This window comes from Micromesistius poutassou (assembly GCF_964030765.1).
Source record: "Micromesistius poutassou genome assembly, chromosome: 7".
Classification (NCBI taxonomy): Eukaryota; Metazoa; Chordata; class Actinopteri; order Gadiformes; family Gadidae; genus Micromesistius; species Micromesistius poutassou.
In genome coordinates this window covers 11,753,830-11,781,723 of record NC_140277.1, presented here as the reverse complement: position 1 = coordinate 11,781,723, position 27,894 = coordinate 11,753,830, and the positions used below count along the sequence as shown (strand labels likewise).

At 44.8% G+C, this 27,894-nt stretch overlaps 3 protein-coding genes across 3 annotated transcripts in view; 1 reads left to right on the top strand and 2 right to left on the bottom strand.

Moving 5' to 3' along the window:
- Positions 1-4,376: 4,376 nt before the first annotated feature.
- On the bottom strand, positions 4,377-16,116 carry socs5b (suppressor of cytokine signaling 5b). Its single transcript, XM_084470628.1, has 2 exons — positions 15,829-16,116; positions 4,377-10,084 (listed from the first exon to the last, which is right to left on the bottom strand). The coding sequence occupies exon 2, from the start codon at positions 10,062-10,064 to the stop codon at positions 8,370-8,372; it is 1,695 nt and encodes a 564-aa protein (XP_084326754.1). The 5' UTR covers positions 10,065-10,084; positions 15,829-16,116; the 3' UTR covers positions 4,377-8,369.
- LOC311350196 (GTP cyclohydrolase 1-like) lies at positions 15,880-19,351 on the top strand (the record flags this gene model as incomplete). The annotated part of the gene is made up of 6 exons (XM_084470204.1): positions 15,880-15,895; positions 18,185-18,285; positions 18,416-18,471; positions 18,585-18,616; positions 18,717-18,801; positions 18,930-19,351. 6 exons carry the CDS (start codon positions 15,880-15,882, stop codon positions 19,054-19,056), a joined length of 417 nt encoding a protein of 138 aa, XP_084326330.1. The 3' UTR covers positions 19,057-19,351.
- A 1,096-nt stretch (positions 19,352-20,447) lies between these two features.
- Positions 20,448-27,894, bottom strand: part of LOC311350574 (rho-related GTP-binding protein RhoQ-like) — a 9,230-nt gene continuing 1,783 nt past the window's right edge. Inside the window, 3 exon segments of the mRNA XM_084470632.1 lie at positions 20,448-22,252; positions 22,716-22,811; positions 24,929-25,093. Of these exon segments, the coding sequence (XP_084326758.1) occupies positions 22,091-22,252; positions 22,716-22,811; positions 24,929-25,093 (423 nt within the window). The 3' untranslated portion in view covers positions 20,448-22,090.

The window sequence follows — 27,894 nt, the reverse complement described above, 5'->3', positions numbered from 1 at the left end:
AACGAGGGGAGACGGGGATTCATAACCCCTTGACCCCCCCCCCCCCCCCCCCCCCCCCCCCGTCACTAAGAATGGGTTGACTGATATTCAGAGTATTTTGATGATGGGCTTGAATGTCCACATGCTCATACTGTTGGCTACGTTCGGTTCTGCACCTGATTATGCATGGAGCAGCTGCTCGGGCCTTCCAAAACCCCTCAGTGACCCAGGAGGCAAACACAGGCCCGGCTGTGGCACGGCGATGGCGAGCACGTTCTACTGGAGACCCGGCCTATTAGCGAGGGCATCGCCCTGCAGCCTGAAAGCCCCGCCTCCTCTACCAGTTAACCTGCGTCACCAGGGAAGGATGCTCAGTGGCAGGTGTGAATACAACAGACAGTGTGTGTATAGGGCTTGTACATCGCAACGTCACATCGCAATGACCACCTCCATTTAGGAAGTATAGGAGCATAGGAATGTTATTGGTAGCAATTGTTGTTTTGGTCATTGTTTAGTCGTTTAAACGTGAAATATTTGTTGTTATGGGCTGACATTGTGGGAGTGCGTTTAGCCTAGCTGGCGGTATATGTATGTTGATTTAGGATTTTGTAGTAGGCTACTACAGTGCTCTCGAGGCATCAGAGAATGGTGGAGAACCGTCAAAACATGAAACCCCATGATACATTCTGATGTAAAAGCCCTATTTCAGTTATGACATACACATGTCATTGTGTGTGTGTGTGTGTGTGTGTGTGTGTGTGTGTGTGTGTGTGTGTGTTTGTGTGTTTGTGTATTCATGAATGCTAGATGAATGACTGCAGGTGTACATCTGTGCAAGGTTAACTGGAGGTCCCTCCCTGCACACATTTCCTCCACAAAACCTTGAAAGCCAAAGATTTCCAGTCCATTTCCAGACACTCTATTCTCTCTGTTCTCCTCCGCCTGTACTGTTAAGTCCTTTAAACCTGTGAAGTCACTCAAAGAGTTCAGAACAGATTCTCAGAATAGAATCCAGGCTGCTTCGGTCCGGGACACTGGCAGAAAGGAATGTTTGGGGGTGCTTTTAATATTATACTCATGTCATATTTAGCCATTGTAGAAGTCCAAGTCAGGCCATTTGGCTGACCAGCAAAAGACAAACCAACTATCAACCCACCAACCCATCAAAGCTTTGATATGTTGTCACTACTGGTGAATCCCAGTCTTGAGAAAAGTTTGTCAGGATCGGTGTATATGGTGTGTGCAATCCAATTAGCCAAGCGAGTACGTAAGTGTTACATACTAGTGGAAAATGACAGCATGAGACAAAAGAAAACTTGGATGACAGCTTCTGCCTAATTTGAGTCATAAATCGACTTTGACTTTTAAACACTCACATTGGAATATTCCAAGCTCCTTGGGGTGATTTATTGAGTCCCGATGGCCAAACAACCCGTGGAAAGCTTTGATTGACCATTCTATGAAGGGAACCTAAGATACTTTAACACGCATGGTATTGAAAAGCCACGTTAGCTACCATAGTAAACATGCTGCTCACACTAACTTTGTGAAAGACAGAGGAATCATCGATACCGATATGGTATTTTGGGAAATTCAACAGGCAATCCCAAAACAAAAACAGAGTTTCTTCGAGCACAGCCATTGCGGTCGGTTCAGTTGCCCTGAGTTCCACTCTATGTATTCTCTGCGTGGATCTCTCAGAGTAAGAGACACGGGAGGACTGGTGTGGATCCGGTGGGGTTCAGTTCAAATAAACTCCTGCAAAAGCTCAGACTGTGACGGTGTGTTGGGGGGGGGGGGGTGGGGCAGGTTTACGCACCACTGACCAATACATCTAGACAGCTTGAGTGATGGTTCTCACCATTAACGCGCGTTCAAAAGGCCTGCCAATAACCAACTACTTATGGAGGCTTGGTGTGCCAACTGCCGTTTTCCAAATCACACTCTGGGGACCCAGACGGGGCTGGATGAGGACTCTCAGGAAGGAAGACAACACCACAGTGGGACGAAACCCTGTGGGATTGATCCGTCGTCAAGAACTTCCAAAACAATGAAGCTCTGGATTTCAAAACCTAGTCAACAGAGCTCATGTCTTGCCAGCTATGGGGTTGGCATTTAGAGCCACACTGGCCCCTGGAAACGACAGTGTCTTTGGGGGTTTCGACAGGGTAACAAAGCACTCTAGTATTTTGTGGTTTTAAAGTTCATCTGCTGTGCAATGTCTCTCTTCTCCGACCGCACCGTCCTGCCCAATTGATACCAGCTCTCCTCCCCGGCACACTGCCCTACAGGAAGAGCCTCAATTATTTATAAGCAATTGAGCAGCACATTTGAAACCGATAACCCCACGTGCTATTAATACATCATGTCAAATGAACAAATATTAGACGGTTTCATTCCAGGCAGCATTTGGTTGCATCTGCCTGGCTTCAGCCAACCGAAGGAAAAGGCAGCCTGGGAGAAAGAGCCGAGCTACTGCAGAGCTCTGCATCCTGGAGGACGGCTCGGTGCGTCGTCCATGCAGACCTTGGATTCAGAGAGAAAACCTGAAACCAGACACAGGGTCACAGTAGCACACAGTAGGGCCACATCCACACGTATTGGATACAAAAACGAACTAGCTGAAATAAAATAAACTAAAAGCATATTATGTATATAAATCGCTAAATCAGTTACACATTGATTTTAAAGTTGTGGTTTTTTCTTTTTTGTTTTAAGAGCAGCATAATGACCGCAAAGGCTCCCCAGTCATGTTGAAACATTAAAACACTGACCACGATGGAATACACTTAAAGTTTTATTTGGAATATTAAGACAATGAAGCGTAAGCCAAGCACCAATAGTGACAGCTACAAGTGTCCCATCATACGGCTCTTTAAAATGAACAGGTTATACTCCGGGGAAACCAAAAAAAGTGGATTTTGCTTCTACTTTTTTTGAAGTGGAGGGGAGGTGGTGGTGGTGAATGAAGCACAGAGATACAGAACATAAACGGTGAAAACGTGAACATGATAACGTCATTTACACTCTCCAAACCCTCCTGGACAGCAGGAGGAAACGGCAGAAACCGGGCTAAAGAAAAGCAAAGTAAGAGGAAGGAAGGAGTGAGGGAGAGAGAGGGAAAGAGAGAGAGAAGCAAAAACTGGAACAGTGATATTCATCTGACATGAGTGTTCGGTTGGCCCGTGGAGGTGGGGCTGCTGCCCCGTCTGGAGGGGATGGTGGTGGTGAGGGTGGGTCAGGTGGGAGGGGCTCACGAGGGTCCTTCCCGATTGGTCAGAACGAATAAGGAATAAGGCGGCCCGGGAACACAAGGGAGGCGCTGGAGAATGACAACCGTTTAGTTGGTTCCCATCTTTTGTCAAGTCCCGTCGACCTCGACACCCCGCATCCCCACAGCAACCAATGTGCACATACAGCATTTTAAAGTGACAGAGGATTGCAACCATTTTGTCAAGAGTCCACTCCATTGCATATTAGGGAGAAGTAATAATGAAAAATAATATTTTATTTTACCTTTTTTTTTTTTTTAAGTCATACATCACATTATTTTAATGTTTGCATATAGCACTTAGCCCAGCTTTCCAAGAGAAATATATATGGGAAAGAATAAAATTTGTCTTTAAAATAATTAGTCTAGTTTTTTTTCTGTCCTCCGAGCAGCTGAAACCGTGAGTCATAGTGGGGCAGGGAGGAGGGAAATAGGGGGAGTTTACGAGACTCCCGTCCAGCCCAGACCCAGTGGTTTCCTGCCACCAGCGAGGCACTCATAGTGCAGCTAAAATAAGTGTGGTTCTAACAACACAAGTTTAAAATAGTTCAATTGCAAACTACCCCCTCCCCCCCCGCACAAGAACATAGATCATACATGTAAACACCCGTCCTTTGTCTTTCCCATGGTGGGGAGTGGTTGAAGGGTGTCAGTTTCAACAATTTCTCAGGTGGTGGTGGTGGTGGTGGGTTGAGTCACATCGAGAGGCGGTGCTGGCGTTACGTGATCCATGTACACACACACACACACACACACACACACACACGCACACATTCACAAACCCCTAACTGATGCATGAGGATGTGTGCGATACTCTTTTCGATGACACTTGTTCAAGGGTGCAAACAAATAATTAATGCAAAATAAAAAAAATCCCCCCCCCCCCCCCAGACAAAAAACGTTTTTCATATATATATATATATCCACGCTAGAAATGGTGCTACATCACACACACATGGTACACGTACGTGGTTTCCCATGGGGAAAAGAGGCCAGAGGGGGCCGACTCAACACCTGCCCCTGGGCCAGAGGAGAGGGGCCTTGACCACCAGGATCCAGACTGATCTAACACTAAACAGGCTGTCCATCAAAACACCCCTTCCTCCTCCTAATCATCATCATCATCATCATCATCATCATCATGTGGCTCTGTCCGTTCACACACACGCACGCATGACTAAATAAAATCCACTGACAAGTTCATTGCCGTCGCCTCACGTCCCCCCCCCCCCCCCCCACTCACTCATCAGAGAGCGCAGTCTCTCATCCGAGACCCCCACCTTGCTCACGTTGTACACCTCCTTACTCCACCTCAAGCAGCCACACCCGATGCAAAAACAATCCATTTAAAGTGCCATTTACTTCAACTAATGCTGAGAACTACTGTAAGCCAGGCCTCAGTCCAGCTCTGAAGACCCTCTCTCTCTCTCTCATTTCTTCTATGGTAACTAGAGACTGAGCTGTCCAGTTTTGGTGCACAAACCACCGGCTCACCTCCCCAACACCACCACAGGTATAGTGTGAATATGCCGTGGAGGAACGCGAACAGGAGTAGGGTGAGGTACGGGGGGGGGGGGAGAAAAAAAAATTGAGTCCCTTCTCTGTTACCAAAGACTCAGTCAGCACCTATTAGGCAACACAGAGTGGCCCTTTTAGCACCTGGTAAATTTAGATCGCCGAGAGGTAAATTTAGCCTGCGATTAGCGCTGGCGGGTTTGGGTGGGACTCTGCCAGGGAGGGTGGTGTGGGGCTGTGGGTTAGGGGGGTGACGGGGGGTGTGGGTCTCTGCTCGCAGCACAACCAGACAGGTGGAAATTCAGGAAGGTGGCATTGTTGCCGTGTGCTGGGCGGACTCCGCTGGAAGGCCAGGGGGTTGGGCCATGTAGGTTCAGTGGGTGGTAGGCCAGTTCCACCTTCCACCTTTACTGTGCGTTCACACCGAGACACAATTTTCACCTGTTCGAGCGAACATGTGTATGTTGTCGCGCGACTCAGCGAAATCTGTCGCTGTGCTTAATGTGTGCACTGAAACGTGTCGCGGGGCGAATTTTGTCACGGAGCGTTTTGCCCGCCAACGGTCATTCATGCCAATTCATTCTCATCAACCATGGCCGAGATCACCACTATTGCGTGTCTGTACCTGTTGTGGAAGAGGGAGAGACGCCGGAATGCCCGTCGTTTATGGGTTAATAATATAATCCGGAGGCGCACACCGCTTTGTGCCGTGATATTATATATATCGTATATATTATATTATATAGATATTTATATATAATATCATATAATATTATATATAGAGCTCCAGGAGTCGCAAACGGCAACAATCACTTTCTCACAGTCCAGAAAGTGGTGAGTACATCTCAGCTGGACCTTATAATTAAACGCTTATTGATGGAAAACCCTACGCAGAGAGCCACTCAAAGGGTTCTTATTACAGCACGCCGATGAGACACCCGGGCTGGGCGGTGTCGGTGCTACAGCCAGCATCCACCATGAAGGCTTTGCTCACAGAAGCTTGGGAAATGCTACGGGTAAAATGTACTGGTGGTTTAATTAGTTGCCCGCTGATACCACCCCCGTAATTTAAGGTCTTAATCTTTCAAAGTTGGCCATGTCATTAAATCATCGCCTTATGGAAATTTCAGCTGTAATATTTTCTGAAATTAATAAAGTTAAAGTTTCGATAACAATTTCAGCCTCTCGTCCCACAGCCACCCTCATGAAAAGAGCTCTGATATTAATAAGAATACAATCTTAATCCAAATCTTTAGGAGCAGAATATAAATAACCACCAACTGGGGGGGGGATGGTAGCCCAGCCACTGAAGAAGACCCATTAGCCCTCTCCTGGTTCCACCTTTAACTCAAAAGTAGAAATGTGCACTTGAACGACAGAGAGAGAAATGGTTGGAATACAATGTCAAGCCTTGACATTAAAATCTCCTAAGCTTAAAAAAGAAAAAAAAAAAAAACATAGCACCACCTAATTATTGTTGTTCCATACGTTAAAAAAAAAATAATAATAATAAAAAATAAAAAGGTGTGCACCATGGATAATGAGATGAGCTCAGAGCTAGCACCCTCCTCACACCAACACACACACGCGCTACCGTCTAGTTGGGGCTCGGTGGAGCATGTCATGCCCCAGCTCTGGACTGACATACAGCGAGACGCCGCGCCACTGCGCTCGTCTCTCAAGGCACGGGGGGTTACGTTGGTACTTGTTCCCTCTTCCCTCTGGTGTAGCACAACTCATAAAAGCACAGCGAGCGGATGGATGGGCCTAGAGTCTGTGTGTGTTTCAATGGGGTCCTGACCAGCATAGGTCCACCCAGGCGGGCGACAACCATGTCCAGATTTGAGGGGAGGCGAGGGTTGAGTCAATGGTTCGCATGTTGCAACTCAACTACACTCTGTAGATTTCTTAAACTTTTCAAAACAATAGACTACAAAGTAGAAATTATACAAAATAAATAAAAATCTGTAATTAAGTCCCAGATAAGAGGGATGCCAGTTTCCACGAATAGGCTGCAGTATCATTTAAGTGCTCTTTAAAGTGAGACACGTTTTAAGTGTTAATGTGAAAGCCACTGAATCGTAAAACAGCTCTATGCATTTAAGTAGCAGTCTGTCTGTAACGTTACAAGGTAATCCTTTAGAGGGTCTACATTTTAACTACACAATATTGGTTGCCATGTTTTAGAGAAGGGGAGACGTACCACCAGAAACCTTTTCGTAGCACCAGAAGGACTCCATACAGAGATATGAGCGAGTGAAGCGGGAGTAGTGCATTTTAACACACTCCCGTCTGAAGTAACATTTGACTCTTGCCTCTGGCTAGAGCAGAAGTCCACAATGTGGTGGGACTGGTGAACAGTATTTCCAGGGAGGAACATTGATTGTGTGCATGTGTGAGTACACAACTGTATGCACAGAGCTGGGCGACACATCTAAATGGATTATTCTGATATTTTAACATTGCTCAGATGTTCTTGGTCTTATGGTATATTTCCAGTAAAATCATCAATATGTTGTAGCTGGTCATGCTATATACATTTTCTTACCATGGTTTTAAGCATTTAGCCAATGCTTAAACCATAATGCTAGAAAGCAATAGAAAAATATTAGGGACACCCCGACACCCATTCCATGTTCATAACCCACATCGTAAAATATCCAAATTACAAACCATCACATCATACAAGGCCTTGTGGCGTCAGTTATTATTGTAAAGTGATGTTTGACTCGGTTCACATCGCCCCAACCCCCAGCAATGAGTTAAAGTGCCTGTAGCCAGTGTTTTGTTTTCCTAGTTGCTGATCGAGTCAAAGTTGTTGTTCCTATGGAATGAACTACTATGTTGCATTGTCCCCCAATATCTGCTGCTCTACTGTAATGTTAGTGCTCTGTGCTGGCCACCGAACCTCTGAAGAAAAACCCTGGCTTGGAGGATACCACCGTGTACCCAGGAGAGAGCGCAGGAGAGGCACAGAACGAATACACATGCAAAGTGCACAGGTCTACACTTCGGACTGCAGTTTTTTTTGTCGAGTGCATCACTGGACGCCTTTTCTCCAACCGACACACACCGTCCCGTCCAAACCAAGAACATGGCAGAAGCAAGGGGGAAGAAATGGAAAGGAAAAGCACAAAGTGATCTGTACAACGTAGCTAACCTTGTGGGGAGCCAACTAGAATGTGGGCTTGCATGCAGGCAGGTAGGTCTACAGGCAGGCGGACGATGGGGGGAATCAGGCAGACAAAATTAAAATGAACTAACCAGAGAAAAATACACAAAGTGCTGATATTTGCGGCCTCCCTCCCAAGTCAAAATAACCTGTTCAACAAAAAACACGCTTGCCAGACAGCGTTATACTGAATATAATCATGTGTCATTTTTACTCTGTGATGTTAATAACTAAAATAAAGATTAGAATGAATCTTGTATAGCTTGTTTTCACCTAGACTCCGTTCATCCACTGCCATTTCAGCGGAGGGCTGCAGTACCGCCACTCCTGATTGGCTGACGGGGGGTGGGAGGGGGGGGCGGATCTGTTCAAAGAGTTTTGTACTTCCTCCCAGCGTGCGTGTGCATGTGCGTGCGCGGCCCCCCCGCGGCGCTACTTGAGCTTGAGGGGCGGCTCCCGCTCCAGCCAGCGCACGCGCACCTTCTGTTTGTAATGGTACTCCTTGAGGAAGTCCTGCAGCGCGGGGGGCAGCGGCAGCCCGCCGATGCCGTCGTACGTGCTCCGGCGGCAGATGGCGGCGCGGGCCAGGTGCTGCAGGCTGAAGGGGAAGGTCCGGTGGAGCGGCGCCGTCAGCAGCGGCTCAAAGAACATGCAGGCGCTGGGGTCCTTGTAGTGCTCCAGCAGGCCCGTCACGGTGGACGAGTGGAACACGCACGGGTCGTGCGCGTCGAAGCTGAAGTTGTGGTTCCACTGCTCGATGCGGGCGTGCAGCGAGCGGTTGTAGCGGCGGAAGCTGACGGAGAAGAGGTAGTCTTCCTGGGCCGAGTCGCGCAGCAGGAAGGTGCCCTCGGGCCGGCCGTCCAGCAGCGCCTCGGCCTGGTAGCGGTCCATCACGCCCCAGTAGCAGGGCAACGACGTGATCTGCAGCAGGTCCGGCACCAGACAGTGGATATAGTCGATCTGGGTGTGGACCTTCCAGGGCCCCGGCTGCAGCTGCTGCTGCTGCTGCTGCTGCTGCTGCTGCTGCTGCCGGCCGTCCCCGGAGGCGTGTCTCTGCTTGGGCCTGCGGGCCTGCAGACACAGGGTGGTCGAGTCCTCCTCGGAGTCACAGTCCTGGGCCGTGGCCATAGCCGTGGCCAGCGCCGGCCCGCAGGCCCCCGACGGCCCGGCGACCCCCTCCCCCGAGCCCTCTCCGACGCCAGGCGCCATCTTTGGTCCCAGTTTGTAGAGGGAGGAGCCCGACAGCGAGGCCTCCAGGGTGTGGATCTGGGCGTTGGGCGGCGGGTCCACGCCCTCCTCGATGCTCTGCCTGCGGCGCTCGCGCAGGCGCTCCTCTTCGTCCTCGGGGGAGGAGTGGGCCGGATCGAAAGCGTCCAGCAGGGCGGTGGAGGAATGCGGGCTGACGGGCGCCGTGTGCTGCTTGATGAGGTGCCACTTGTTGGCCAGGTCCGAGCCGGGCGGGAAGGGGCAGGTCTCCAGCATGAGCTCCGTCAGGTGGATCTTGCGCTTGGACCCGACGGGGGTTTTGGACGAGCGGCGGCGGGCCGAGAGCGGCAGGCAGAGGCCCACGGTGTCGCTGAGCCGCTGGCGCAGCGAGCGCACGCCGAGGCTCCGCGCGCCGGGTCCCGCACAGTCCCCGATCTCCTGGATGGAGCTGATGCCGTAGCGCCGGTCGCGCCGCATCCCGCTGCCTCGCGACCTGGCGGACCGCCGGTCGGCCTCCAGGGAGCTCTGGGTCTTGGTGGAGCACGAGTGTTTTTTCTTGCCCCCCCACGGAGCGTGCCGGGAGTAGGAGTCTCTGCGGGCCATGGGGACGCCCGCCGTGCCGCCGCGCATGTCCTCCGTGTCCTTGTCGATGGTGATCTCCACGATCTGGGGGATATCGGACACACAGTTGTGGTGGTGTCTTCTCCCGGCTGTGACCAGGGGGAGCGGAAGGATGCTCCTAGACGGGCTGGGGGCCGCAGAGGCCTGGGGCTCGCCGGGACCGCCTCCCGGGCAGAGGTCCACCACGCAGTGGACGGCGTCCGCCTCGATGCCGTCGCAGGCCGCACCGGAGCTGTCGCTGTGGAACAGGGTATGGCATTTGCTTCGCAAGTTGCTCCACATCTTGCCCACCGTCTCCATCAATAGGAGCCCCTCAGGACCTGCAAGTCATGGAAGAAAAAAATAGAAAAGTGTCAAGTCAGCGAGCGAGCGAGCGAGCACGCATACGCACACACACACACACACAAGAATGCCGTGCATGTAGTAATTAGATGTGCAGCACGTCTTAACGGGGCCAAAGTGTCTGAGCTGTGGGTCGGCCTGAGGAGCTGAAACAGCAGAGCGCTGGGAGTTGCCAGGCAGACGTGCAGCGACACAAGGCCACGGCTATAAATGAACGCAGGGAGCTGCTCCCAGCTGATATGCTGGTATGTACTGTAATACAGAGCCAGTCTAGACCTGACCTACTCACCCACTCCCACCCTACCCCAGCCTCCTACAGCAAAGACAAAACGTTTCAAACACACACACATGTGCACAGAAGACACACGCAGTTGCTTTGTCAACGATGGGTCGTGTTTTCTGTGTTTTCTGTGTTTACTGCCACCGTATCACATGGGGCTGCGTGGATCTGGGTGACGTTGGCATATTTCAAGATAAAGTACTTGCATATATATATATATATATATATATATATATATATATTTGAGTGCCATAATTCAAACCATGCTATAGCCAGGCCAAATGGGAGGAAAACAATGATTTACTCCCTCTGCTTAGGCAAGTTTTCCTGAGCTCAATCTTTAATCTTAACCCAACCTTTCCAACCCCTCTTTTACTCTTTACGGAAATAACCGTTTTGACCCTGAATGGAGATCGACATGCATGAAGGGAGGATACGGTGGAGCTAGGCCGGGTATTTAAACAACAGAGATCCTTTAGGCTGCAGCCAGAGATTCAGTATCCATCATATACTATAATTAGCTGATCTGTGCAGTCGTCCCATAGGGTCTATGCACATGCACACACATGACATAATAGAAATAACGCCGCCATTTACCAGCGCCATGAGTTGAAACCATGCACTTTTCTGACATAAATTACTTTAAGTAGAGGTTAACCGTTCCCTTGTTAATCCTGCTCTCTTAACTCAGCATCGCTCCATGGCTATAGATCCACTCTCAATGGAAAAAAAGGAGAAAGAGAAACTGTCCTATTTTGCATTTCAAACAGGAATTTGCCAGGTCAGCAGCAGCAGGGACGTTATGGTGGGTGGACAGGAGGAGAACAAGGAGCCGCGCACCCCCATCCCATGACAAGACCATTACTAATCTTACTGATGATATTAGGCACGGCCTCTCAACAGATTTGTTATAGCCGCTGCCTCGATCCGCACCCGTGTTGGGTCACAAGGCATGTCATCATGAGAGCCATTCAAGACACTCCGGAGCACATCTACCTTGACCAACAGCCGTAGTCACAGACACAGTTGCTAGGAGGACAAAGTATGGTCTTTGTCAGGCTGTCTGGTGCTGGGCTATATCACCAGATGCGACATGACTCGAGTCGCTGTGGTTTTGTCTGCCTTTCGGGAGGCCCACGTGTGTCTGCACAGCACTCCGTCTGGAGGAGTGTGGTGGACTGGCTATAACTGGCACGGCTTCTCTTCAGTGTATCTGCTGCAAGGGGATTTTCTGATTGCCATGGATTATTCTATACAACCCCGTTATGGCTCACAACATTCTTCCTACCTTCTTTCAAAGTTGCAACACAACCTCATTACATATCCCATTCTTTCAATTGATATTGTTCTGCCTGTTAAGTATTACTCATTACATTGACATTACATTAATCACAGATTCCAATAGGTGGCTCTGAAAACGAATGACCATCTTTCACTTGTGGCCATTTTACAAATAACTTAAAACCCATGATGGTTCAACATTTTCAAAACAAAAAGATCATTTTTTTGTGATGTTTGAACTGCCCTTTGAACTAAATATGCATGAAATAGGCATGAATTCTGTTTAACATGCCACCGATTATTTCAGTTAGGAAAAATACATTAAAAAGGTCACTCATGGGAAGCCTGCTTTCATGTATATTCCATTCTAAAGACGATGAATTAAATCAAATTTCATGGTGTGAATTAACATTTTATAATTTAGGATTTTGATGTTACAAAGGGAAAATTGTTGCCACACATACAAATTATCTTAACTGTAATGCTGTTCACATCATCTTAGTTTAATGTTAGCGACTCATCCAGGGTTTTAGAGTTCTCTCCTATGTCTGAAGGAGAGACCTTTCAGTCACATGAAAGTCTGTTAACACGTGAATGGGAACCAAAAGACTTCTAGCGCAGCATCAAAGGGCATAGTACATTTGACATATATACAGACTGAGTCGTAATAATAAATTAAAAAGTAAAAATAAATAAGGTAAAACTAAAAAGTTAAAGCCGAACAATATAGATGCTGTTTTGCTAAAAGGGATACGTTGCGATATCTGTAAATTGGCATTTGTCTTACCCTGATACAGATGAAATGTTTCATTCCAAATTCATCATTGTGCGTCCAGAAGGGTAAGCTGGGAGAGCATTTGCCTTCACTAAGCCACTTCCATTGACTTGCAATTACAGTAGCCTAGCTACTGTTTGTGTGAGGGGAATGCACTTTTAATTACTTTCCAAAGATTTCCAATGGGTTCTGAATAGATGCTTATTCAAAACGAGTGCCAGCAGTGACACAAGATTGTAGTTTGTTTACAAACTGTGTGGCACTGTGATCATTAGGCCACATCTGATGCACTGCTGGAGCAATCATATTATCAGCTGCTTCTTGCTGGGGTAGTGGAGGTGACATGTGGGGAACATGGCGGGTAACCTGTCAGCGGAACGTCACAACTACCCTAATAATCATAGAGCAGAAAAAGTGATGAATTATCTGTGTTTGTAGACAAACTACTATCTCGTTGTGCAGGACATATTCAAAAGTAATTAAACGAGTGCCATTGCTACTCTGTAAGTCAATGGAAGAGGCCAACGGAAAGCAAATACTAATCAAGTATATTTCCCTTCTAGACACACAATGATACAGATGGAATTCAACAATTTGTCAGATTCTTGGGAAAACAGGCCAGCCCCAATTTACAGATATCTGTGTAAGGCTTTCACATTATATTAATTTCAAAGATTTGAATTCACTGATTTATTCAATCAAAATAAGATTTAAAGGAGGCCCCTCCAGTTAGAAAGTAGATGGAAAGTTTAAATAAATAACCCTACAATAGCCACTCACTTGCCAATATGGCTGGGTATGTACAATCCTAACCGGCCACAAACTAGATTTACCAACATTTGGCTGGTGGCTGATTGTGTTGCACGAGGTTCGCAGCCTTCTGTCATGCGTCCAGGAGGAACTGGAATTGTGAGGCAAATCAGCTCCATCTTTGGAAGAAAGCTCAGGTTTTCCATGCGGGCTGGTGTTTTAGCCTACTGCGTGCTAATCACTGCAGAAAATAAACAAAACACAATTAATAAAATGCACATTTCAATACTATCGAGTTGGGAAATAGCGATACAACGTATTGTTGTCTGCATTTATTATTGTGTACTGGTATTTTGTTTGGCATTAAAAACTTGATTAATGGAATATTAATCTTTCTCAGCGGTGTTCACTTCGCTGTCTACACTTCCAAGGCACAGGTTGGGGAATCATCAGTGGCGGTTGCCATTAATCCATCCATGTGCAAGACGTCTGTTGCAATGACCCCAGATGCATTGTGCAGGTCTGCTCTGCTGCACTGGTCCAAATGTTGTTAGCCAAGTCAGTACTGATGGATGTGTCACAAAAAGGTTTGCATATTATTTAAGGCTTTTAAGCCTCCTCTAACTGGCTTAAATCCAAACAACCAATCTTGTAATGGTAAAGCAATGAGACTGGAAAAAATGTGTGGTGAGCTGAAAAGACGATTCACATTGGGTCTGGTGGACAGAACATGGGGGTACCATATTTTGTACACTTGTCTGCAGTGAGGATAAGTCATCTTTTTGCTTGGCTCAATCAAATTAATTGGCGAAATTCACTAGAACTAGTACATGGAATTAGTGCTTAGAATACTCACTGCTAACAAGTTTTCTAGATAGCCGTCTTAGCCAACACAGCCACTGTCATACCCAGCGCATCATTATGGAGGCCGTGTCAAATGTCAGTGTGTAGCGATAATACTGGCACATGCATGCTTTTATAAAATAAAAGCAACCAGCCATACACCGATGTGAAAGAGGTTTACAAATGAACCCAACACACACACGGTTTTCTTGTAGGGACAATCTAAGGACGATTGGGTTGACCTAGTTTGTTAGGGTCACTTATTCACTTGCTTCACTTTTCTACATATCTAATAGAAGTTTACACAATATTTTGTTCCATTATTGTTTTACTTCAGCTCACAAATGTGTTCTTTAAAAGGAACAATGATTTGATTGAGATGGATACAAATTGACGAAACCAGTGTGTTTACCAGCAAGCTAGATGTAGCGGTTTTGACTCATAAGTACTGTCATTATTGAAAGAAACTAAGCAGGAAACAGACACACCAAATACATACTTGAGACTGAGTGGGTGTTGAATGCTATTGGTCACTACAGGTTACGATGCTTGTTGACAAGAACTACCATCATGACATAAAGTCTTAGTCAAGTAATACTTTTCTCCATCACAGTGCATATTTTGGGAGTGTGTGTCAAGCAATAGTTTTCTTCACACAGATTACAGGAATAGAGGTGGACATTTGGAAAATATCTGCCTTGCAGCCAAAATAAAGAATATATGTATATATTTGTTATATTATGGAGTTTGTTGTGATTTTAGTGTAGCAGACAAATCTGAACTGCAGTAATGTAATTGTGATTTGAAATCCTTGCCACCACTGGTAATGCAATATAGTCTTTTAAAGCCTTGTGTTGATAAAAAAAAAAAGTTTTTAAAAAATAGGCTACTGCAGTGTTTCAACAGTCACACACCCATTCTCATGGGATTTTTCTGAACTAGGAGAGGCCTGGACTGCACACCAGATTAGGGAAGGAACCCTCTTTACACTGTCCAAAATAAATTTGAAATATTAAGTTCTCTTCAATATGGACCTGTCCTTAGAACTGATGATCTAATCTGAGTTAATGTAGACCACCACACACTCATCAAGGGGTTTCGTTCAAACGAGGATTTAGTATGAACAAGAGGAAGTTGTACATAAAACCCAGGCATAAATGGTTCATTTGGAGTACAACGCAGATTTGATGAGTCAAATTAGTCGTTTTTTTCTTCGCATCAGCAGACCAATGTCCATCCCATTGGCCAGTGAAACCTTATGCCACTACAGTATGGGGAGAGCAGCTACCACGGGCCGGACCGTTAATCTGGCCCCTGATAAAACGGAAGCCGCTAGTATCAAACTTGTCCGTACGGCAGCGTACAGAAGGCCTCGGCTATGTAGAGGCCGCTCTTCTCCCGGTACAGTTCTGCCAGTTTACCAGCAGATACTCCAACCACACGTTTAGATCTATAGTTTTTTCATTACATACATGTACGGACCATTTTCGAGTGTGGTTATATTGTGAATATACATACGTATAAGAGGGGGGATAAAAGCGATGTCGGGCTTGGGGTTGGAGGGGTATCCTAACGGGAAAAGTATCCCGGGTTGGTACAGGTTTGCGAGCCGTCCAGCTAGCTAGCCGTTAGCAACCTCTTCCAATGGGATGCAGTCGGCTAGCGGGTTACCTTGTAAAATTATCTACACGTATCGAGTCGCTTTTAACACGCCACTCTTCACGACGCCATCATGAACAATAAACGACTATACGCTAGAAAAAAACGACGAGTGTTCTGCGTGTGCTGCTTACCCGTACGTCTCTCGGAAAGCCTTACTCAACAGCGCTCTTTGTCTGCAAAAAATGGCTATCAAGACAAGTCAGGCACATATCCCCCTTGCGGTCCACAGCGTCGGGTGAAACCAAAAAATACGCAGATCGCTGTGAGTGTCATTCCGAAGGCTGTACGGTTTGATGATATACACATGATAAACTCATCTAAAGGCTAGATGTCTTTCTCAGCGGCGAGCTCTTATTCTTCATCATGGCAGTCCTCTCTCCTCCCGTGGCCGTCCCTGCTCCTGGCTGCCCGTATGACGACGGTCGCTGAGCACAGTACGGAGGAATGGGAGAGACATACACATGGGCATTCCGTGGCTTGCATGCGGGAAACAGTCAGAGTGGCAACGGTGTGATCCAATGGAGAGAGAGGAACGACTGCGAACTTCCGACAGCATACACGGATAGGGAAAGCCCTGGAGCCGGCTCTGGCTGATAGGCGTCACACGTTGCCAATGAGCGACGGGATGAGGCTGAATCTAAAAATTAATACAATACAATACAATACATCATCCTGCTTTTACCGAGCCAGGTGAGGTGGGACGGAATACGTCACCTAGTTTATTTATGTTATTTCATGATATAAAAATTAAACTGTACGTCTTGTAGCCCCATAGGTATATCATTTACCCTGAATATTATGCATTTTGACTGTTGTTTTCAACACATGTTTGTCAATACTTTTTATTTTTCTTGCAGTGCAATCACAATGAGCTATTGCACAGTTACCATCAATTTGGAACAACAACAATCACCAGCCACTAACCTCTCTTATATGACCTATTGTTCTATAATAATATACTATCTGTAGTGCTTTAACGTGTCTTGGTGATTTAACATGTCATGGTGCCCCATAGACTATGACTTTCTCTGTCGTTTTCTTTATCCTCCAGACACTAATTAAACAGAGAACCCTTAAAGGAGTATTCACACTCACCCGCGCCCAGAGATGAGGTCATCTGTCGGAGTCACATCATTCATGACCACATAACGCAGAGGGAGATAATGGGCACAGGAAGCTCGGCTCATAATGAAGCAGTTAGTCGGACGTAAGGTCCACCTCAAGGGAAGCCAGCAGCAGACCGAGCCCATTAGCCCCTGTGTTTCAAATGTATTAAAAAAACAGACGAATGAGGGGCAATTATGAGGTCCCAATATTGCTCTGGTGCAATTTCGTATGGATAGTTTCCATACTTACTGCAGCGTTATTTGATAGTTGTGTGTGTGTGTGTGTGTGTGTGTGTGTGTGTGTGTGTGTGTGTGTGTGTGTGTGTGTGTGTGTGTGTGTGTGTGTGTGTGTGTGTGTGTGTGTGTGTGTGTGTGTGCGTGTGTGTGTGTGTGACTACTATAATCCCAAGAGTGCATAGATGTATTAACAAAGAAGAAGGATAATATGCCTATTTTGTATTTTATTTGTCCATGTGCATTTTATAGAATAATTTGTATGCAATTTATAATTGTATGTAAAATGTGATTAAAAGTAAAGTGTTTGCGTTTTTTACTTTGCCAAACTAATAAGCACCTAGGACTGGACTTGTCAACTCCTTATTCATTGAATCTTTTAAGACAACTATGAGTTTGCCACCTGGATGAGATTGTGCTACTGGCATAACAAAAAGTCAGTTGGTATGTTTGTTGTTCTATATCAATTACTTACCATGAATCACACCCCTTTCATTAGGTGCACCAATGAAACCGTTTTAAGGTTTTAGGGGAAAATTGGTTAGATTTAACTGTTAACGAGGCCCTGCTCAAAGGGTGATAGACCCATTGGTGCCATCTGGTGGTGAGTGAAAATATAAATGACACCGACAGCGTTTTCTTCACAGCGAAATGTCTATTCGACTTTTGGAGAAGTGCATGTGCATGATGCATCATGTGTATATGTCCAGTAATGACATAATATAATGAATGATAGATTATTTCACAGCGCTGACTATGGACTTTACATGCTCGTATAGAATCTTTAAAAAAATACTGACGTGTCATATCCCACCAATGACTAGAGAGACTACTTTTCTACACATTTGCTAGAATTACGAATAATATTTATTCTTAATATTTATATTGATTACTAACATTGCTTGATTACTAACATTGCTTGATTATTAACATTGCTAGATTACTAACATTGCTTGATTATAAACATTGCTTGATTATAATGCTTGATTATTAACATTGCTTGATTATAATGCTTGATTATTAACATTGCTTGATTATTACAATTGCTTGACTAGGCCTACTGACATTGATTGATTACTAATATTGTTTGATTATTAACATTGCTTCACTACTAACATTGCTTGATTAACATTGCTTGTGTCTTCAGACATCCTCAATAACGCGATCTTTGATGAAAACTACGATGAGATGGTCAAAGACATCGACGTGTTCTCTCTCTGTGAACATCTGGTGCCGTTCTTTGGCAAGGTAATCCAATATAATCAACTTAAAAACATGTATATAGGCCTATCAACATTACTCAGTACAATATGATTCTATATACTTTGTCATTTGGTTGGTCTTACACCGGGACATGTTTGTTTGTTTGACACTTTAGGTTCACATAGCGTACATCCCCAACGAGAAAGTGGTGGGCGTGAGCAAGCTTGCCAGGTAAGTGATTTTTTGACGCAACGTGAAATAAATCTAATAAATTATGAAGATTAAAGAATTCGAAAAAAGGTCAGATTTCTCTGTATGTTCAACTCTCTTTCTTTAATTTTTAGAATCGTAGAGATTTACAGCAGAAGATTACAAGGTAAAATGTTTTAAATCATTATTGGATCGTTATTCCGTTATTCCTTAACAATTTGTCGTTTGTATGGTACAATATTGTATTTCCTTCTCTTTTTTTACAGTTCAGGAGCGTTTAAGCAAACAGATCGCAACCGCTATTAATGAGGCCCTGAAGCCTGCAGGGGTCGCTGTGGTGGTGGAGGCAGCGTGAGTGAGTAGCCTATTCAATCCCATTGGCCTGCTAGACTCTTGCCTTAGACTAATTACAGTTTGGGTGTTGTATACACGTTTACGTTAAAGCTTTAACTGAACCTTTGTCTCTGTTGGGAATGCAGTCACATGTGCATGGTGATGAGAGGAGTTCAGAAGATCAACAGCAAGACTATGACGAGTGTCATGCTGGGCGAGTTCCACGATAACCCCAAGACCCGTGAAGAATTCCCGTCACTCATCAGGACCTGAAACACTTGAACCTCTGTCTACAAAGCGTCTTTGAGTCCTAGAGAAGCGCTATATAAATCGAATTTATTATTAATATTATTATTATTACAAAGAGATGTTTGGTATACCATGCTCTGTAATGTTCTAGGATTCATTTATCATCATGTTTGTCTGGAGTTTAATACGATTTTGGAAGATGACTTTGATTTTGCATACATATTTATTGTGTAATTAAGTAATTAATATTATATTATATGTAATTAATATTACATATTTTTTCGGTGAATGAACCTTTGATCGTTTTTTTGATAACTTTTTGTCTAATAATCTTTGTCTGTTTGCTAATGGACTTGCCGTAATGGCTTAATGTCTGGCAGCATCCTTCTTTTCTTCTGTTATTTTGTCAACACGTTCAAATACATTTTATATTTTGTTTACTGCAATACTGCCTGATATCATATATTGTAAAGCCTTGATATGAAGAACACTGTGGTGAATTATTTCATGTCTCTTTCTAGAAAGGAAATTACAAAAGGAAAAAGCAAGACAAGTTGTGTCGTGCATGCAATCATTTTGAAGTTTGCATCAAGACTCCCCTCCAGGTGTGGGTGTCTTTTTTACAGATGCACATAGATGCTTCATTAGTTTGATCCAAAGAAAATAACAATTGTCTTATTTGAGGATGACAATAAATTGACGTGTTACACTGTAATTGCCACCTTCTCTGCAGGATGGCTCTGCATGTTATAATGCTATAACCTTCAGAAATAAACACTTTCTTTAAATGTAGTGAAACACTGTCCCTGTCATGGCTGAGGTACACTCTCTCAGGCTGTTTGTTAACACAATAAACACATTTATTATAGAGTAGAGGGCAGCCCCGACAGGAGAAATGCATTGACATGTGCAGCACTTAGGCCTGAGGGTGGACCTCAAGAACGCATAATCAGAAGGAAAAAAGAAAAAGAAAAAAACGATATGGCAGCAATCCCTCTGCGAAACACTATCAGGAACGAACCCGCATATATCACAGGCTGGGACAGAGAGGCTTAGCACTGTCAACATTACAGTTTCAACATGTTTCTCATAAAAGCATTTTTTAAAAATGTGTTTATCATTATCACCATCATGAAATGTCACACAGTAAGCAGCAAAGCCTACGGCCGATGCATAAAGACTTAATAAGTCAGCAACGCTTATGATTTGGTTAACAACTCATCTTGATCACACTTGACTGGCATTTTTTAAGTTGACCCGATCTTCAACTTTTTAGAAAACATTTCCAAAGCTGGCGAAAGCCAGAGCTGTAGAAACTATGAGTGTGCTTGGAAAGACAGTGGGCTGTGCTCAATCTAACCCCCCTCCTAAAGTCTGTAAGTGTGTGTGTGTGTGTGTGTGTGCATGCCTGTTTGTTTGTTTGTTTGTGTGTGTGTGTGTGTGTGCGTGTGTGTGTGTGTGTGTGTGTGTGTGTGTGTGTGTGTGTGTGTGTGTGCGTGCGTGCATGTGCGCATGCATTTGTAATGAACACAGTGTGCTTCATGTTTTGCATTTGATTTACAGCATTAGGTCATGGTAACCACCAGGTGAAAGCATGTGTGTTGCTTTTGTGCACCAGATAAGAAGTGAAAAGCTTTGTTTCGTTTTTGGGTGTTAGACATTGGATCATGACTTGCATATTGCAAGTTTTGCAGCAGCTTTTATCAACAAAAAAGATTCTCTCAAATTCTTTTCTAGCAAAAATTAAAAGGGGAAAAAGTTATTTTTGTTGTGTTAAAAGTTTACACATTGGATGATTGATCTTGTAGATCTGTGGACATCATCAAGGTTAAACCAATACAGTTCACCAATACAAAAACGAAATGCAGTGCCTGATGTCGGTTTTTTTTATAACAGCACACATATTTTGTTTTGTTGAATGCGTGCCATTAATTGCACACACATTCGCATTCGCACACACATACACACACACACGCACACAATGTAAAGCGCATGTGCAGAGTGCCATCCCAACCCTCTACATTCTGTCATGATCAATACGATTACAAAAAGACTCAAAGAAATAAACTGTAATATAACACACAAATGATCACTTGAAGGAGAAATATTGTGTTTTTTTATACTTTTGTTGACAACCTTGATCTCAGATTATTCTGAAACTGAACAAATTTAAGTAACCTCAGACAAATATCTCACTGAGTTTGAATCGCCCGCTGTTCATACATTCACATCTTCAAGAATCATAGTGGCAAGGCTGTTCGACTTCCAGCCAAAAGGGACTGGGTTCGATACCCAATATCTGCCGTCTTCTTGTAGGCTTCTGTGACCTGCTACCTGCTACCTGCTGCCTCTTGTAATGACGTGTCAGAATGAACTGTAAAGTCGCTTGGATTAAAGCATCTGCTGAATGACTAAATAGGTCATTCATATGTCATCCCGTAAGTCTTTTTTCCTATGGCCCATACAAAATGTTAGAACGCTTACTGGTTTCCACCGGGAATGGGTGCAACCAGAATAACAACCCCTGCCACGATATGTTGCTGTGAGGGTGGGTGGCCTGTGTTAAAATGGCACTTTATCAGGACCAGGGTCCTTCATGTAGAGACCCTTCACTTTGACAAATCTAGGTTCTACTTGGAGTTGTCTGAGATCACAAGGAAACAGAAGGGGTTCTTTAAAAGTGAGTTATTCCTCACAACGAGTAGAAACTCCTACTTTGGACTGTTTACAAGGTTTTGCACAGGAAAAATGGGGTTACAAATGGTAATAAAAGAAGGTACATCTGTTGGTAAAGCAAGGTCTTTAAGAAGAGATCAGAGTTCAGTGCTCCTTTGGTTGTAAACTTCAAACCCAGTGCTAAACGGTAGCAGAGTTATGGCAATTCATTCTTCTTCTTGAGAGTGAGAAAGAAGGCACTCAACATCTTCAACTGTAATTTCATGTCCTTAAAAATGTTGCACTCTGCTGTGGATGGTTCACATCGTCCACGCTTGGCCTGCTCGTATCCCTCTGTTTGGTTATGGTCCGGCGGGGCTCCGGGTTGGCTAGCCTCTGGGTATCAGGTGATGAGGCAGCAGTTGATGCAGCGCGGGGCCAGCCTCCTCTTCAGCACACCCTTCTTCCTCTTGGGGGTGAGGATGGCAATGATGGCCTCGTCGAACACCGTCTTCAGGCCCTTCTGCGTCAAGGCTGAGCACTCCACGTAGCAACACGCGCCAATCTGGGAGAACAGGAGAGCCAGAGAACGAGACTGTGATTCGCCAGCGTCAATGTCAATGTGCAGCAATGATCAATGTTAGCTTAATGAGAATGAAAGTTATTTTCTGTTTCGACATTTTGAATTATTGATTCGAATAATATTTTATACCTGAATACAAAACTCATTTTAAATGATTATTATTATTTTTTTAATTAAATGAAGTTATTTTATTATTGGTAGTGGATGGTACCCACACTCACTATGTACTGCGCTTTGGGTGTCTTGAAAGCGCTTAAGATATATTCAATGACTTAATTTTAATGTTATTATTATTATTGCACACCCATGAACTGGGAGGCACTGAGGCTATGGCCATAGTGTGGTCCAGAGACTCCTATCTACATTAGGTTTGCCCTCCAATAGGCCTAAATCACCTAGCCACTTTCTTAACAGTAGCTGGGTGGGGAGCTCTTTACATTCCCACCTCCTTTGCAAGCTTCTGTCCCTGTTCAGTGGCGATGGGCTTCTCCTTCATGTCATTTAGTTTGGCAATGGTCTTGGGATCATCTCGGAGGTCAATCTGTAATGTGGAAGACAAAAACATGTGTGTAAAAATTGCCAATAAAAGTGCTGTAGGTAAGATTTGAGAGTTGTAAAGAGAGACAGCAGAGGGTAAGATTTTGAAAGAAACAACCACGAAAACATCTACACCTTCTCTGCTCCCTCCCTTCCTACGTTTCTCCGCTATTGCACAAGTTTCACAATCACACACCTGTGATTGACCGGGAAGATGGATTCTCCGAACCAATCAGGGACACTATGTCCTGATTGGACAGGAATTGGTCAGAATAGACAGGTGGTTAATTATAGGGAACCAACCAGCACAACAAGTACATCCCAACAGGGGCAGACACAACCTTTCCAGACATAGTCTCCAAAACATAGAAAAACAAAGAAACACGACACAATCGATGTTCACTTCATAAGAAACAAACAAAGGAAATCTCCTCATTCATCCCAACGGGGATTAAGCAGGTGTATCGACAGACCTCTCTTTGAAGAAGGATTATGTCTGTGTTACAACCTCTCCAGGGCATCTCCACTGCCTCAATGCCCATGCAATGTAGTTCACCCAAGCTATGGCAACTACTATTAAAGTGTCTATCCACTAATGATTTATCATCATGATTACAAATATAACTTCTTATGTTCACAGATCCTGGCTTATGACTTTGGTTTTGTTTTCCAAACATAAAACAAATTACATGGGCATTTTAAAGGGTAAACCACATATTTAGTATTGATTCTGCCCCTAGCCTTGATGGCAAGACCTGACTTCAGGTGGGTGAATCGATTGCCCTTAATCATAGAATAGCAGTATATACAATTATGACAAAGAAAAGTCCCACTAGGAATCTAAGATAGTCAATTTGCGGGCTTCTTAGGCCAATTTGATTTCTCTCTGAGGAAGAGTCTGAAATTAACATTCAATTTGAGGGTCACTTTTCAATATGTGCCAGTGTCTACTTATGACATGTTTTACTGACTGAGACACAGGGCTATAGGTGGATACGAATGCAAGACCCTGCACTCAGTTTGAGTGAACTTGGTCTACCTTATTGAGAGGATTGTCCGATAATTCACCCCCATGTCCCCTCAGCTTTGCGATAGATTTAAAGTGAGGGGATATGGGGGCCGATTAATTACTGGACAACCATGGTACGCCAGGTTCAGTCTTGTAACTCAAAAGATTAATCAGGATTACAAATGAGAATTATCCTCTGTGGTTGACTACATACATATTTTAACGCTGGTGAATGATAGATGCATTGTAGAAAATAATTATATCCTTTTTCCTTTGTATATACTCCAGTGTAGAGTGTAGAGAGGTTCTTAAATAAAAGTGATTGAATCTTAGCCACAGCACTTATAATGAAAACAGCTTTAATGTTATCGATACAACGTTGTTGTATTGATCCGAAAGCTTTGGGCAAATTCAACATCCTGGCACAGCCAGCTTTCTTTTTGTGTTTCTGTTTTTTTATATTCTAAACCAAGCCATATTGATCCATATGCGCTGTAGTGTCTATTGGCCATTCTGCCTCTCTTCTCTATACTCAACTCTCCTATCGCATTCATTGAAATGCAGAACACACACACGCACGCACACCCCGTTATCTCGTTAATAACCCATTTAGCCGGCTCATCGCCCTCCCCTGTACACAAACACCAACCCAACTCATGGAGTGACTTGCAGCCGTATTAATGCCATTCGTGGCCGTGCTTGATTTGCGAGCGCGCCTGTCCCAAGTGCTAAGTGGATGCGAGGAGCAAGGGTTGGGGATGAAGTTTGAAGGCCGACTGACAAAGGAGAGGTAAAGCCTCGGAGACAGGAGGATAAATCCAACTCCAGCTGCATTCTCCATAATCCCTCCTACCGCAGGACCCCGGCTTACTCTTTCCCGATAGCCGAGGAACCACATAGAGTTTTGCTTCTCGGCATTGCGTCTCAATTTAAAGGCTCAAAGTATTTTCTCCAGACTCAGGACTCCAGACAATCGCTTAATACTAGAATATTCCATATGTGACAATTCAAAAACAATAAATGACGGTATTGCATTCTTTCATAGTGTGTGTGTGTGTGTGTGTGTGTGTCCGCATGTGTGTCTGCATGTGTGTGTGTGTTGACGTGCTGACCTGTGTGCCAATGAGCAGGTATGGCACGGTGGGAGCGTACTCCTGCAGCTCAGGGACCCACTCCTCCCGGACGTTCTGGAAGCTGGCCGGGTTGACGACTGAGAAACAGATGAGGAAGACGTCGGTCATTGGGTAGGACAGCGGTCGCAACCGGTCATAGTCCTCCTACACACGGGGAACACAGCGAGGGGTTAGGGAGGGTGGTTATGAGTCCTGTTACACTTTTCAACACTTTACGATAAGGGTACGATAATTAATATTATTAACAGTACTTAATGCAGTAATAAACATTGTTATATGGTATTTGCATGAGCGTTTTTGCATAAGGGTGAGGGTAATAGTTAATGGTTAAGGGTACACCCTTACCCTAACCCTATTAAATATGTAATTGTGCACCACGATTGATGGATGTTAACCTCAAGAGGGCAGCACACCCTCAAATGTGATGTGTTGCTCAAGATACCAGAGGAGGAAGGGAAAGAGGGATTCTAGCAACAGAGACATCTGCAGAATAATTGCACATTCATTATTAAAAGCTTATGAAAGATTAGCCTCCAACTGCAGAGAGAGAGAGAGAGAGAGAGAGAGAGAGAGAGATAGAGAGCGAGAGAGAGAGAGTTCTCACTATGGGGTTCCTCTATGAGAAAGCAGCTAGCCTGTTTTACATCAACCCTCAACCGTTTTATCACAGAAATGGACATTGACACAGATTTCAATACTTCATATCCCTCGTTAGACTTGTTTTGCACTTCAGTACAAAATGCCAACGAGAAAAAAAACAACTTTTATTTGCAGCACTTTAAGTCCATTCCAGTGATCACATTCAACAGCTACATTTCATTACCCAGCTCTCCTCCAGGCTGGGGCCCTTACTCTGGAGTCTCAACACAACACATAGGATCCATATATTTGTGATGATGGTGTTATTTTGGTCATGGTCTGGTGAAACTAAGATGGGAAAAGGGGGCGACGGTTCTGGTAATATAGACGGCTGTTTGATGACCGGCTGACAGGAAGGGACATTAAAAAGAAAATCAATCAGACCCAACATGCCGGAACCGTGCCGGTTGCATTAATCGCCTGTCCAGTCTTTAATGTTTACTGTTCTACACTTTACTAAATGTATGGAATAGATTTTAAATAAAAAGCATTAATTCATTCATTCCACAAATCCATAGTGGCCCATTTGCACTACAATGTCACAGATTGTTGCAAGATCGTGCTCGTCGCCCCACTGCCCCTCTATGTCTCTTTATGTCTCTGTGTCGCTCTCTGTGTCTCTCATCCTATTCTAGGGCAGAAGACAGCAGCAGCTCTGTGTGTGACTGTGGATGGATATGTCAGAGACAAGTCATTGTGATGCAAACGCAGATTGAGTCAGACCACTAACTCACACACATGAGTCGGCTGGGCCAAGGCGTTACCAAACCATTGTAAATCAACCAGAAAAAGGGCTCATATCTCACGGCTGGTGAATCGTTATTGAGATTTAAAGCCAACGTACATGAGTCTGGATGCACTTGGTGTGCATCACTTGTCGCCACAAAAGATGAAGGAATTAATTAGGGACTAGACTCATTGTCACTGTCACCCGAACTGCTTCTGCTTTTGCAATCTGCTGTGCTGAGCTAGATGTTGTGTCAGTCATCTTCAGCACTTATTTAAATGCAATATTTTCTACTGCTAAATAGAGTCTAACTTAATATAATTTCCAAATATATGCACCTCTTCCTTAGGGGAGTGTGTGTATGATTGTGTGTGTGTTTGTGTGTACGTCAGAGCGGGGGGGAATATGCCACATCCATGACCTTTGACCTCCTGCATCCCCCCCCCCAAGTGAGCGGCTCATTGGCTCCTCCTCAGAGGCGTTCCGACCTGAAAGATCACACGGTGATGTCAGCCCTTCTGGCTGTAAATATTCCAGCCTGACTGTAAATATTGCACCCCCACCACCCCCAGCCCGACTCACCGCCCCTAGGACAGGAACAGAGTGTCCCTGTCCCTTAACTCACTGTTCCTGTCTCACCTTTATATCACCACAGGACCTGCCCCGCTCCTCGTGTCCCATATCTCACTGGAGCTGGAACACTATAGATTCCTGTGCACACTTTAGCTTTTCCAAAATGCTGAGAAATACGAATTTCAAGTACATATATAAGTGGCCCCTATGTCATTCTGAAGTATTCACAAATCCGTCAATTTCACTTGATAATGTAATAATGAATTGGAAATAATTCATATAAATCTAATAATTATTACAATGAGAATGCTTGAATGTAGCCTTGGATAAATAAAATAAGAGAAGAAAACGTGATGCAGTGATCATGGTTTACTCTGCATCTGTGGGGCTGTTGGTCTCTAGAACAACAGAAATGGTAGACGCTGGTTGTAAAGTTTCCCAGCCATATAACGTACCACAGCTATTGCTCCACGGGTCTCTCGGGAGTCGACAAATACTATCACCAGGAGAAGGAAGGGTTGGGTGGGTGGAATGCCGAAACATGCCAGAGTGTGTTCGTGCATGTTTCTATATTTGTGTGTGTGTGTGTGTGTGTATATCGGTGTGTATGTGTATGTGTGTGTGTGTGTGTGTGTTTGTGTATGCATGCGTGCATGTGTGCGTTACTTTGTATGAGGAGCATACTAATGATGCCTCAGAGGGCGGGCCGTGACATTGCAATGGGGGTTAAGTTTTGAGGCTGGGCTCTATGTGTGAACTGTGGGAGAAAGTGTGCAATGAGGGAGTGCCTCACCACAAATATCTCCCCCTTCTCCCTCCTCCGCCTCCTCTCATGACCTCATGTGCTGAACTAGGGCAAGGTATGTCACAGAAGAGTCAGGGCCGGGGGATATATAGCTTGCTCGGGTACCCTTCAGCAGACATGGCTGGCGGGTGGGAATACCTTGGCAGCCATGTTGGATCAAGCATCCATGAGCAAGCTATGCGACGGCAGAGGCAGTGACGC

Excerpts from the sequence above, each read along its gene's own strand:
- socs5b (XM_084470628.1), bottom strand. The coding sequence starts at position 10,064 with ATGGAGACGGTGGGCAAGATGTGGAGCAACTTGCGAAGCAAATGCCAT.